This window comes from Netta rufina (assembly GCF_964035555.1).
Source record: "Netta rufina genome assembly, chromosome: 19".
Classification (NCBI taxonomy): Eukaryota; Metazoa; Chordata; class Aves; order Anseriformes; family Anatidae; genus Netta; species Netta rufina.
The window spans coordinates 3,207,707-3,222,005 of record NC_140143.1 but is presented as its reverse complement, the minus strand read 5'-3'; the positions used below and the strand labels follow the sequence as shown (position 1 = coordinate 3,222,005).

Below are 14,299 nucleotides of genomic sequence, written 5' to 3'. Positions count from 1 at the left end.
GTGACATAGAAAAGGAAGAACAATAGTTGGGTGTGGTTATTTTACAATTAAATGCTGAATAATGATAAGAATTTGGCAGTAGCACAGAATATGTGAGAATATAGTAGTTCATGTTCTGGTTTGCATGCATAGAGTTATCTTCTACTGTATCAGTTTTCAGTTTCTCAAGGTTAGCAGAATTTATTAAATTGGTGTGTTTTTTGGTGGCTTTGTATTTTTTTTTTTTAATTGAATATTACATTATCAGAGAAAAATGCTGCCTGTCCTAAAATGTAATTCAAACCAAAGGTCCTCCTAAACATACAACGTATGAAAATTAAAAACAGGGACTTTGGGTTATGAAAGGAAGCCATATGACTAAAAAGTGAATCCATTTTCCAAGACGCCCACACAGACGAGAGCTTCTGATGTGAAAAATGGTCTCTGCAAAAGCTAAATTGCACAGATTATTTTCAAGAAAAGTTCGAAATTGCACTATATGCAGATTATATGACATTTACTGTGAAGAGATTTAAGAAAGATAACATCTTTTTATTTGCATTATCACAATGACTTGATTGTTCACTGTATACAATATAAATACCAATAGTTATTTAACTGAATAATTGTCTTCCTTTAAAATTTATACAGGCAAAGATGCCTGCTTATGTTTTCCAGGCTTGTTTCCTTCCTGCTGCAGGCAAGTTTTGGCTACCTTCAGAGTAAGACGCAACAAAGCGTACTAGCCAACAAAGCGTTTGTGGCTTACCTTGGCACTGAAATCCTTGTTTCCCAAATCCCCTGCATAGAAAAAGAAAAAAAAAAGACACCTGTCTTAGTATGTTTAGTTAATATTTCCTTTCACTGATCTATAACAACACAAAAATAGTTTCTTATTAAATTACTACAGATTTTGCTACGACAGCAACAGATTTTAAAATGTACACCACAGAACAGCCCACCCGTTGCAAAGCAGAGAACAATAGCTGTCACCAGCTACGTAATTCCAGCTTCTGGCAACAATTTATTATTATTATTATTATTTCACAAGCTATTTTGGATCTACAATTATTATCATCTGGGATTACGGCATAATATTGCAACTCACTTAATGCCAGATCTATACTTAACAGCAATATAAAATTAACCCAAGTTCCAGAGAAGACCTAAGAAACAAACGCGACAGTTTCTAATCCCAATTTTAGCGATGCACACCAGTGCCTCAGCCTGTTGTACGCAAAGGAGGCAGGTTAAAGAGGTTGCTTGTTTCAATATAAGCAAGACAACAGACCCACTGGTTTCATACTGGTTATTCTTCCAGCTTACTTCCTTCATTTTCCTAACAAACTCGCACACAGTCCTTCCCCAGTGAATACAGCCACACACACGTGTCCAAAATGCTCTCCAAAGTTACAACACCTGCAGCAAATTGCCCCATTGTTGCTTGTATTTATTTGTTTACCTTTAAACATTCAACATTCTCTTTCCACAAAAATAAATGTTTGGAGTATCTGATCTATAAACATTTCTCTGCATTTTCCCTCTTTGTAGGATGTTTCTCATCTGGAGAGCCGGAGCTGCTTACGCCAAGAGAGAAACCCACCAGAGGCAGGCACTGCAGGAGCCAGGAAGGAGGCTGCTGGCACTTAACACGCAGTCTAATTAGGAACTTTGTAGAAGTGATTTTTAAGAAGCATATCCATTTTCCCACTTTTTTATTAATTTATTTAGAGAAGGGACAAACTCTTTAGAACACTGTTACATCAGGTGGAAAGGGACACTATACAACTTCACCTATCTTCTAGATTTCTACTGAAAAGACTCCCAGGTGTTGTTATAGATAGGCCTAAACTAAGAAACCCAGAAGAAATACAACGTTGCATGCTTACTTGGCAGCCTGCAACACTACCCTAATGTCACTCTGTTGCTATTATCACTTCTCTTTACACAAGGAACAGGCAAGAGTGCAAATGCAATTGTGGGACAACAGAACTAAGAACACGAAACAGGCTTTAGGTTGTTTTTTGTTTGTTTTGTCTTTTTAGACGGTCTCTGTTGTAAAGGGCATCGCTACGGTATCTGCTCCAACAGTCCCGCCAGCCTTTGTGCCTGAGCTGAACATTCCCAGGTCAGCGGGGAGCAGTACCCCTCTCCCTTGGCAGAAGCAACATGTTTTAAGGAAAAGGTTTGGGAAATACAGCAGCACTTCAGAAACCAGTCAGGCAGTTTAAGAAGACAGAGAGGCACGGAATTATTTCAGTAAATGTTACGTGGTCAAGTGTAATCTAAGGAAAAAGTCTCTGCACAGCTCATTGAAAGGCTGTTTTTACTATTCTTTATACCTTAAAGCATATGTTAATAGCCACGTGTCGCTCTGGAAATAGATGAAGCATTTTTCACGGTGCATGGCACTTATTCAAGACCTGCCTATCTTCAGCCGAGGAACCGACACAAGTTTCAGAGCTGTCACATGCTCCTTTGATGAATGCTCGGAGCTTCCTAGCCTCGCTAGCAGGAAAGGGCTAGAGCGCAGCTCCTCTTGCCACCTGTCAGCAACAGGATATCCTTTCACTTTCAAACCCATCCTGTTGTCAGGTGCCTTTTCTCACCGCAGCCCTTGGCTTTGTTTTTTATTGTGCCACTTGTCGCCGCGGACAAGGAGCCCGCCGCGTTCCCCCACCTGCAGCTCAGCCTGCTTCGGATTCATTTTGAGGCACTTCCCCTGAGGTGTCTAACTTTTACAACGCTGAACTTCGCTTTTTTTTTTTTATTTTTTCCTCCAAATAAGGAAAAAATAAATAAATAAATAAGAGAAAAAAGCAAAGAAGTCGTCCCGTTTCCCCCTTGTTTCTTCTCCAAGCTCCCCGTCCTTACTCTCCCCCTTACACCTCAAACCCCTTTGAAGCGTTTCAGGAGCAGGCACAGCCTTTCCCTGGGCGTGCAGAGGGAAGGGAACTCCAGAGGGCAGGCACAGGGCTGTGCCCAGGCGCATGAGCACACGCGGGGCGCCCTCCCCGGCCGGCTGCAGCCCCCCCAGCCCCTCAGCGGGCTGCGGTCACCGCGGGGCGACAGCGGGCCCCCCCCTGGGCACAGAGCCCGGCCGGGAGGTGCTGGGCTGAGCGAGGTGGGTGGCTGTAGGAAGAGTTTTGCTCCCTCCCTCCCCGCCCTCGCTCCGGCTGCAGGGTTTTTTTAATTTTTTTTTTTTTTTTAAATCTGCTCGGGACGACCGCGGAGGGCGGCGGGGGCGGCACCGTGCGCCCCCCATGCCGGGGTGAGAGGGGGGCACGGAGCGGTGCCAAGGGGAAGGCAGGGAGCACGGCGGGGGGCACCCCTAAACACCGGGACCGGCTCCCTCCCACCCCGGGGGGGGCTCAGCTCCACTCCCAGCACCCGCTGGTGGTGGCAGGAGGGGGCTCAGAGCCGGCCGGGAGGGGAACGGCGCTGCCCGGGGACGGCGACACCGGGGGACTCCGGGGGAGGGAGGAAGAGGAGGATGAGAAAGGAGGGGGGAGGAAGGCGGCCGCCCCCAGCGGGAGCCCCGGAGCGCGGTCGGGGAGGAGAGGGGGATCCTCACCAGATGAAGTCGGTGCAGTGGCTGCAGAAGGTGGGCTGCTTGAAGAAGCGCGCGATGAATTTGTGCTCCTTCACCTCGTGCACGTTCTTCTGCCTCAGGGCTCCCTTGCGGGCGAAGCGCCGAGCAGCGTCCGGGGCCGCGGCGGGCTCGGAGCCCGGGAACACGTCGGCCATAGCGCCTTCCTCCTCCTCCTCCTCCTCCTCCTCCTTTCTCTCCGCCGCCGTCCGCCCCGTCCGGCGGCCGCCGAGCCTCTGGCCCCGGCCCCGGCGGTGGGCGCTGCCTCCCGCTCCTGCCTGACGTCGGAGCGGGGCGTAGGGAGCGGGAGGAGGATCCCGGCCCCGGGCCCCGCCGCCTCCTGCTCCGCCCGCAGGGGCAGAGCGAGCCCGGGGCGGGGCGGCACCGGGATTGGGGCGGGGGGGAGGCTGGAAGGACGCCGGGGGGGAGCAGGCACCTGCTGCGGGGCTGCCTGGCTGCACACACATTGCACAAACTGCACGCACATTGCACGCGCTGCTCACCCATTGCACACCCATTGCACGATCCGACACCGACAGCCCCTCCCCAGCACCGGCCCCTTCCCCTCCTGCAGCCCCCAGGGGTGCACTGCCCCCCGGCCCCATTACCCCCACCTCGCCCCCCACGCAGCCCCCATCTCCTGCAGCAGCCCCCCGTGCCCAACTCTTCACCTGTGTCTGCCCGTACAACACACAGCACTCGGGAATCCTACGGCTCGGTCCCTTCGCCTTGCACACCCAGCGCTCACACGTCTCTGGACGTGGAAATGTGAGCTGCACACCTGGCACACAGCCAGTGTTTCGTACACCCAGGAAAACGGCCCACCAAGCATGGCTGCATGGACCTGAAACTGCACCGTATGCGCTGAACAAAGAGAACAAGTCCTAAACATCCCTGCTTCTAATAAATGCCATTCCCTCGGCCACAAGTTTTCGCTATGGAGAAGGGATGCCCAATAAAAGTTCCCCCACCCCTCTGCTCACCCATGCGTCTGTGTAAGCATGTGTCATATCTGTTATTTCACGAGAACGAAAGAAGGCTAATTAACTCGAGTCTTGCTGATGGGAGGTGTGCACACAGGCATTCGCCACGGACCAGAAATTACTCGTTACACGTTATCTGTCCCGTTCCTAGTTTTCAAACCCAGGTTTCTGGGTGCAGCCTGGCTGAACTGGTATGGCCATGGCCCGCCTCCAAGTAACTGGCACAGGGATAGATGTGCTTTTTTTCTAAGCTTATGGAATCAGCCCATATGCCCTATAATCTGTTGCCATATGCCCTTCCTTCACAGACCCCTATTTTGGAAGTGACTATTTTCAAATTTGATCGGAAATGCAACACAATGGAAAGATTTTTCATTTGGTTTCTACCTATCATGCACAGATGTTTCAAATCCCTTATTCCTCTTCAGCGGGAATGGATTTTTTCTTGTCTTAATTAACTTATGCCAAAGCATGAGGAGCACTAAGAAACATTTTGTACTCTCATTAAGTGCTCTATCAAGAAATATGGAATGTATTTATTTCCTTTCCTTTAGTGCAGTGTTACAAACAGAACTACCGAAACTGGAGAATCTGCCTGAATTAGACAACTCCCATCGCACCAGGTTTGGGGGAGTCTGTACATTTTGTAGTTCCTTACAATCTCACAAACCTGCTGAATCATTTTGGATTCCAGTTTCTTTCCTGGGAGTGACTCCGGTCAAGATTCATTCACTGAAACACTGGCGCGTGTCCCAGGCTCCTATTTCCAGCACCTGCTGATCGCCTCGTTAGGCCCCAGGGAAAAGCCAAACCCTGCTGGTCATGACACTGTGAGATCATGCTGGGATCACTTTGCATCTGTAAAGCAATCATTTTATGTCAAACCCTCCTAATTATTTGTACATTTTGAACAGGCACTTGAGGCAAGGGAAAAAGTCCCTTGTGGGTGCACAGCAGCCCTCAGGTAATCTGCTTTGACACCATAACCTTCCCTTGATGTATGTAGGTGTAACTCTCCTGGCTATTGTATTTTGGATGAACACCACTTATGCAATGTTTTTATATATGGACATCTGTAAATATATGTATTCATCTTTAAATGTAAAGAATTTTTCACTATGCCCAGGATACATTCACAATGACCACGTCCCTTTCACCAGACACTTTCAGTACATGCTGTCCTAACAGCAGCATCCTCTTACTGGGAGGATTTCAGTTGCCTCGACACCCATTTTTCCCTCTGATTTCAGGTCCTGTGGGTGATACAGGAACTCACGCTTCCTCTGCAGATTACTGGAGGAGAGATGCCTGCCAGCCCTTCCCGAGTGCGCACATTCCCAGCAGCAGCCCCTGCCTTGCCCTTCTGCTTAGGGTAGTGTTTGCAATTTGTTTCTGAGTCAGGCCATCTGGACAAGGAGTCAGCATTATCGCTGTTTGTGTTCAGGCATATACGTGGTTATTTAATCAGAGTACCAGCTTTTCGAGCAAGCAGCTTTCAGAATTCCTGACTCCAAAGCACGGTTTATGGGGTCATCTGATAACAAGTTTACTCCTGTGTGAATATTGGGTAACATCCTGCAGAGTTCATCCCTACTACAAGTTCCCATTGGATGGTGCATGAATTCTTCCCTGAAAAATTCAGATGACTGCTGAAACACACACAGCTCCTCTAATCCCATCTATATTTGCATCAATACTATCCCTGCTCTGTAAGGACAAGCACCTTTGTCCATTTTCAAAGTGGTTTCTTAAGGGTATTTATGCTGCCTATGAAATGCCTTCTCTTTTTACTCATCTGCTGGGTCAACTTGCTATTGCCTATGTGACTTTTTGATTAAAAAGCAGTAAAAAGGTGTCTCCTCCCTAAACAAAAAGGGCCTGAATTGTTCTGTCCTGATTTATGGGCTCTGCACAGCATCAGATTAACTCAAAGACAAAGCCAAGAACACCTTCACCAGTGTCTTAGGCAGTTGTAGCTCTATTTTATTATTTCCTGCTTGTGAGAAGTATTCAACAAACTGGAATCACTTCCTGCTGGAGACCTATGAGGAAGTTCACAACCTAATTTCTCCCTATATTTCAAAACAATTACAACCACTTCCTTTTCTAGAGAGTTATCAGAACAAGTAGCTACTTTCTGAACCCCTTTTAGGAAGGGCTACTTGATCATTGAAAACATGTTGTCTAAAAATGATTGGCTTCATCCAGTCTTATCCTTCAAATGAATTTCCACACAGTCACCTTATGAGACATTTGCATTGGCAACAACCCTGGGATAGCTCTTTGCCATAAAGAGATCAATATCAGTCATGAGTTTCCACTGAAATTCAGGATTCAGTCAAATTTCAAAATTAGGTTTTGCTGTTTCTTTCTCTTTACAACACATTCTTTGTTTCTCCCTTTGAAATCTATAGATTTTAGTTTTGAAGCTCCCTTTCTCAAGTCTGTTTGCTACATTTTGTCCAATAGCTGTTAATTAGGAGATTATGTCAGCTACATCTATAAGTTTTCCAGACCCTATTACACATTCCCCACCAAAATCATTATTTTTACTCAGTCACTTTGGCAATGATGTACCCTAAGTTTTCCCAAAACTTAGAAAAAGGTAGGATGTGGTAACCTAAACACGTGTGAGCGTTAGTTTGCCTGTTACTGGAGTGGTGAGAAGGAGGTAGAAATATTTTGCTTCTTCCTATAGCAGCACTGGTGTCTGTGTCTTTCTGCATCTGTGCATGTAGAGTCTGTACACCTCCGTGTCTTTCTGTACTTAGACAGATTCTCTTTTCTGCCTTTTTCCCCTCAAAGTTCCTCATGCTGTAGGTTTGGAAGTACTGGATCAGTAGACAGATTTTATTATTAAAGTATTCCATGTGACAGCTTGTTCACACATACTAGTACTAATGCAAAGGTTTGAGTATGCATTAAAACAGTCAGGAAGAAGACAAACCACAGAAAGTCTTATGAGAAATGGAATTTCACAGAAAATCTACTTCTTAAAATTTCAGGACAAAAAATGGTATATGATATAAGTGATCATTTGCCAGGGATGCAATTGCAGTTCATCGATACACCCTCATTAGCAAAGTCCTACTTTCCTTGCTACCTGTTAGATGGTGCCATTATTTCAACTGGTGTTTCCTTGAAAGTGGTGCAAACCCCTCTGCCATACAGATAGCTGGCAGCTGCCTGTGAATTATCCTCACAGCAGCCCTCCATAGAATTGGAAATAAATGGCTGGTGATATACAGAACATTGAGGATAAAATATATCTTTTTTTTTTATATCAATGTTCTCATCAGAATACTGAGTGACAACCTATTGTTTTCTTTTCTCATATCTCAGGTGTATTAGAAGCATGCTGAAATATCTCCTACTTATAGAGCTGAATCAGAGCTTGAGGCTGTTACATGCTGAAATGTGATGGGGGTCCTTTGGGACATTTCATGGGTTTTTGTCTTTCTAGATTGTATAAATAAAAATTTCTGCCTCAGCTGGAATATTTGCTATCATTGTTGTTCTGCAGATTTTGGCCTCCTCACCAGCAGTCTCTCTGGAAAATTACGAATATCACTTCCAAAAAGTAATTCACATTCTTTTGAGTGCATCAGAACAATTCTCTTGTGTAGGCAAATTTTCAGTCTTCAACCATACACACACACAAAAAAGGCAGAAAGACTCAGACTTCGAAATACAAACAAAGCACTCAAACCATGTGGAAAAGAACAAACCTCTCTTGTACCAGCTAAACAAGAGCGCCTCTATTACTTTGTTTAGAGAACCATGGCACACAGGTTCAAAGGAAACAAAGTAGGTGGTTCTTGCCATGGACAATCGTCCCCTGGAATTGCCCAGAAGAACCAAGCACAAGGACCAGCGGTGCTGTGAGCAGCTTACAGGGGGCTCAGGGGGAGCAAGTCTCTGGAAGGGACAGACGATTTTGCTAACCATAGGCCACAGCTGGCTCCCAAATCTCCTTAACCTGAAAGTGGTCAGAAACTGAAATTCTAAGGAGGAAGCATCATATCTGCTTGCCTTGTTCTCACTTCTGCAGTGTGCACCTGTGGCCACCGTTGGAGACAAAATACTCAGTTAGATGGGCCCTGCCTGCACCAGTAACACCATTTTCTGAATTTTATTTTCATCTTAAATTAAACACATATATATTTTTACTTTACCCCTGCAGAGGAAAAGTTATCCTCAATACTCTGTATTTTCTTCATTCATTTTGAACACAAATGTAAGCCACACAGGTAGTGTTTAAGTTTGCAGGTAGATGTGTACATACACAATCCCTCACAGATTAAAATGTGTCCATCAAAACAATAGGGAAGCAGAATCACTACACTTCCTGATAGTCTGCTGTTATCACCAGTGTGCTTTTCTGACACTGAATAGGACAATGAATAAATTATTTTATATTACTTGACAGCTGGAAAACGTGTGTTTTGGAATATCGGTACACCTAGCATCAGACAGCCCATGCTACATCAGGACAACACTTAAAGTTTCTTTATGCTTGTTATGGGCCACGTGATGTCATGTCGCTGACACCAAAGTCAGATTTCCCACTATTTCAATATGAACAGCATGGTGTGGTATATTTTATTTATCATATTCATACAAATCTGGTATTGAAAGGGATGATAATTTTGTAAGAACAAACTCAGTTTACCAAGTGAAGATGAGGTGTGAGCAGATGTATGTGCTGTACTTCAAGATACCATTTTTGACAGCTGAGTATCGTTTATCACAGATAAAGGGAACTGTAATTTACGTACCATAGTTTGTTTATTCTAGAGAATAACTCTGAGAAGAAAACAATCCTATCAGCTGGAATACACAGGATATGCACTTCTTTGTGCATGCCGCCATTCTATTACGACCTGTTGACACAGAGGAAGCCAAATATCACTCCCAATAGCATGATTTCCAGTTGCACCACGTCCGTCTGTGCCCTACACAAGTGTTTACATTATGGGAACACTAGTAATTGAAGTGACAAGAGTTTGTCTGGGCAAGCACAACTTTAAAATATTCCTTTAATTTAGAAGAACTGAGAAGAGAAAACACTGATGCAAAGCAGGCTGATGTTAATTTCAAAAGAAAAAAAATAATCAAAAAACTTAATGACCATTAACTGAAAAATGAAGTGTGGGAAACTACTTTGCCTTGAAAATATAACATGAAGAAGGACTACATTAGTATCTAATGTTCACTTGATTCCACTCTGAATTTTTCATTTTCAAAATAAAAATGAAAACCCCAGAACAGAAACTGTCCTTAAAAGACAATAGAGTCTATTTTTGGTCTTTTAATCCAGTATTGTGGATTAAAGACTGAGAAGATTAGCCGACTAATACATATCATAACAAGGGACATCTCTTCAGGTTGCGTTAAGTAAGTCTCACGCTACCATTCAGTTCCACAAGGCATGGTGACCTTAACAGCCCACAATTACTGCTTGTGAGAATACAAAATGCTACAGATGCTCTTTCACCGTGAATTACATTTTAAAATTGTTTTGTTACATAAAATATCATTTTAAAAATCAAACATCTTATCCACAGTGCTGCTAAGGAAAAAAATAACAGGGCTTTCCTTAGCCAAGTACCAGCAGATTCTGTTCCAGCTGCACCATAGCACACATGAGATAAAAGCTGGGCAGCCAGCTCACTTTGAACAGGTTTGGAGCAGGGGTTAAGCCAACTCATCCAGTGGACTAGTATTACTTGACTACTCTCTGATATCCATGCAAAAATAAAGTGACCCTCTTGTTAATGACAACATGCTTAGGCGACGTGAAGTGGGAAAATGAGGCTATTTCTAGAAATACAAAGATAAATGAAATGTAGGTATTCTTGCTACTGAGTTTGTGTGCTTTCTGAGTGTATTCAACTTGTATCATAAATATTATGTACTTCATAGAATGCTCGTGACCTGCTCTTTCCAAAAGATTTGTACATCTTCTCCTTTCAGAGCTCAGATTTACAAGGGTGTCACTGGTACTGGCTCTGGCCATGTCGGAACGACTGTAATATATTTCATTCTGATGCCAAAGTGCTGGCAACATCCTTGTCCCTCCGTGTGCAAATAATAAAGAAAGAAAATTGACTTTTTTTTAAACATAAGACTACCTAGGTAATGACACAAATTACAACACTCAAATCAAAGTTTTCAGTGATATACAAACATGTCAGGAGTGTCAAAGAAGCGGAATGGCCTTCTGGAAACCAAAAGAGGTAGCTACATTTTCCAAATAACCCAGTATGACAAAAATTTATTTTAATAAAGTGAGCACTTTTGAAAGCATGACCTTCATTTAGTTGTCTAAATAGAATTTAAGCCCTTCTGAAAATCTGATTCCAGTTATTGATACTGGCCCCTTCAAAATCTGCTTCCTCTTTGAAAGGCTTTGCCCTGGATTTATTGCTGAATATTAGAGGCTGTCACAAACTGAAATTAGTTTATTGATATCTTACTACTCTCTAATGGTCCCCACTACAAAAGCACCATACTTCTTGGTGCAATATGATTCTGTGCACAGGATCCAGATGCAGAACGATGTGATGTGAGCATCAGGTAGCAGGAGCTTACATAGCAGCAGGATTTTATTGCAAATGTCTAGCTGAAGACAAACTAATCTTTCCTATCAGAGTAGCCCTTAGCTTACCAACTTCAGTTTGAGTATTCAAGAACACGAAAAAATCAGTTTGTGGAAGTTAATGGCCTTCCCTCTGGATCCAATGTTTTGTGAAGTTTTCAGTTCTGAGGCTGAATGTTTAGCCTTTTCAGACAACAGTAAAGTGGGAATTTTCACTTTGGCAATAAATTTTGCTAAGAATACCAGATTAAAAATACGTCAGGAAAAATTATAGTCAAATATTTGTGTTGATTAACCAAGATTTGGCATAAATCCCTAATCCTGTCATGTCATTAACTGACAAGTTGATTGCAGCTAGGTATATAAACAGTGATGAAATGCCATAAGAAAGCTCCAGTGAACCACTGACAAGCCTCTGGCTGGCTCGTGAAGGTTTGGGCTTTGGCCATGAGGGAGATCAGTATCTATCTACTTTTTGATTACACCGTACAGAGCACAGGAGCTGAATAATAAAGAAGGTAAATTTAGTCATCTGGAACACTCTGGACTTCTGCCCAGAGAGAATTTAACAGATAATATCCATGGGTTAATAGAGATCATAGGATCTCTCTAGATTGAAGCTGTCGATTTATTTGGCGATACCAGTGGAGGCCTCTGACGCAGCCAAAACACATTGATTCTAGGCTACTTTTAGACACATGCACTTTTCAATGAAGTTTTTGATGTAGACGAATATACCAAACAGCTTCTTGGTTGTTGGTCCTCTTATCCATCACTTGGGAAGACCAAGGAATGGCAGTAAATAAATCTGGAGTTAGCTGGGCTTTCTGATAGTATCAGGGCAACGTGCCAAGGGAGACAGAGCCAGGTTAAAAGCACTTTCATTTACCCACAGAAGCCCTTACCAGAAGGGATGGAGCCAGTCTAGGATGGAAACTATCAAGGATTGCTCCACTGGATCACAAAGCGGTAAGAACACTAATGACATTTCTGATGTCCTGGCAGTGTGAAGTGCATTCCTGCAGCACTGTGCTTCCCCTGGGGAGCTCGCATCTGGTCCTGACCAGGTCTGAACCCTCCCCAGCTTGTAAACAAGACAACAACCTGAGGCAACACACATAAATAAGCATAGCAAGGCTCTCAGGGAAACCTGTGGCATCTGGCTTAATAGAAAACAGAAGACTAATGATGAAGGGAATCTTAATAACGTAGTTTCAGGCTTGGTGGGTGAAAAGAATGAGTTTGGTTTGAGCTTGGAGAGCTCCTTGTCTTCTCCAACCTCCCTGTTACCCTGGCTGGCGTCTTCCTTGAAGGTATCTGTGTATTTCTGATGCACAAAGGCAAAAGGCAACAAGGTGGATGAGATAAGAGGGTGGGAGGGTCTGTGGCTTGCTATGGTACCTTTGTTTTCCCATGTCTCAAAACTAGGCCCTTGCAGAGCTGTTCATGGCAGATTCAAACTCACATAGAGGATAATTTGCCCTGAAGTCTTCATAATTCAGCGTTCCTGATGAAGAAATATAATGCAGGACTTTTTTTTAGACAGAATTTATACAAGTTTTATCAGAGGAACAGACTGTTTTACAATATTTGGGTCACAGTACAACTGCGAGAGAGATTCTCTGGATTTTCTGTGCAGGAAATGAGAAGGCGGAGAGGAGGAAGTGGCTTTAAAATGCTCTCTGGTTTTGTACACCGTGAGTTTAATGTATGTGAAAAGTGGAACACCTTCTTGCCTCTGCGAGGGAGCATAGGGAGCTAAAAGCCAGAAGAAATCCTTGTTGCTAGACCTCCAGCATCATGGGTTAATCAGAGGATGGCTTGGGTTAGAAAGGACCTTAAAAGCAAGGACTGGGAATTAATACAGTGCTGGGTATTCTCATGCTGGATGTTCAGTAAATCAGTGGGTGCTTGAAGTGATTTTAATGTCTTGGACTAAAATGGTAATTATTTCACTAACTTCAGAAAAAAACATCCCTGAACATCAATGGTAAATCCAAGTGCCATCTAACCCCAAAATATGCTACTAAGTGAAAACAATGTTTTTAAGAGTTCTTCAGACAGTGTTTACTTTTGATGTCACCGAGACATTCTTCCAGGTCAATATCAGTTACCATGTGTTTACTTTCAGCATCTCTAAAGGTAGGAAATATAAACATTGACTGGAAAAATGATTCAGTGCAGATGGATCTTGGCTTCTGGCTGGCTGAATATTTTGCTCGTAATGAATACATAAATCTAAATTATCGATACTGTTCTATATTAAATGGAACTGATATTTAGGAAGCAGAAACAGCCTCAGCTTGGCCAGAACTGCATGCAATTAATTTTCTTTAAGACCAAAAATGATGCAGTTCACCTTCTTACTTTTTATTTGTTATCTCTTCAGTGCAATGGAGCACTCACTTCAATATCGGATGTATTGAGTGGAGGCGATAAAAATGTTTGTGCAGGGCATAAATGAACTTTGAACAAATATTAATAGAACTATCTCAGCAACACGAAGGGCAATGATTGGACCTGTAACTTAACACCTGCTCCCACAGAGGAACAGGGATTCAGCTGCTAGCCACCTGACCATCATCTCCTTGTGCTCAAGGGAGGGATGGGTGTACACAGGAAAACCCAGCACCTGGCATGCGAATCAAGAGGATCAGAGTGAAAGAAGCTGGAATCTGAACATCTGAGCCTTGTAGAAAAAGGATGCAGCTGGTGGTCCAACCAAGTCCCAAGCCCAGCTTTCATGCCAGGGAGAGTGCCTTCAGCAAGTGGATGTTGGCATGTAAGGGAGAAATGCATTCAAACCTCTTTAATATTTTATCTCAGTGTTCCTAACCAATATATTCTTGGTGATGTGAGAAACACCTGCAATTTGAACTGACTAAGCTGTGTCATGCATTTTATGGTTGAAGAACACTCATAAAACCTTGAGAGCAGTGGATAGCAGACCCAACACTCATCATCCAGAAGGACAGACAGAAAGTCTGTGGCAGGATCAGAGGCGTGACATATCCTACAATACCATGAAAATTAGAGCATCAGCTAGAGAAGCAGGCAGACAGATTAAAGGAAGGTCTGGCTCATTAGCTGGGGGAGCTGTTACTTTGCAGTGACCTGACCTGGAGTCTGGCTAGTTCTTGCAAACTT

The 14,299-nt window shown here is 43.7% G+C and overlaps 1 protein-coding gene across 2 annotated transcripts in view; it reads right to left on the bottom strand.

Moving 5' to 3' along the window:
* The window catches only part of PRKCA (protein kinase C alpha), a 148,602-nt gene extending 144,784 nt beyond the window's left edge, over positions 1-3,818 (bottom strand). For both annotated transcript variants that reach the window (XM_084298211.1, XM_084298212.1), the window contains exons 1-2: positions 3,554-3,818; positions 749-780 (exon numbers count right to left, since the gene is read on the bottom strand). In XM_084298211.1, the coding sequence (XP_084154337.1) occupies positions 749-780; positions 3,554-3,726 (205 nt within the window). In that variant the 5' untranslated portion in view covers positions 3,727-3,818. The remainder of the gene's footprint in view (positions 1-748; positions 781-3,553) is intronic.
* Between the last annotated feature and the right edge of the window lie 10,481 nt (positions 3,819-14,299).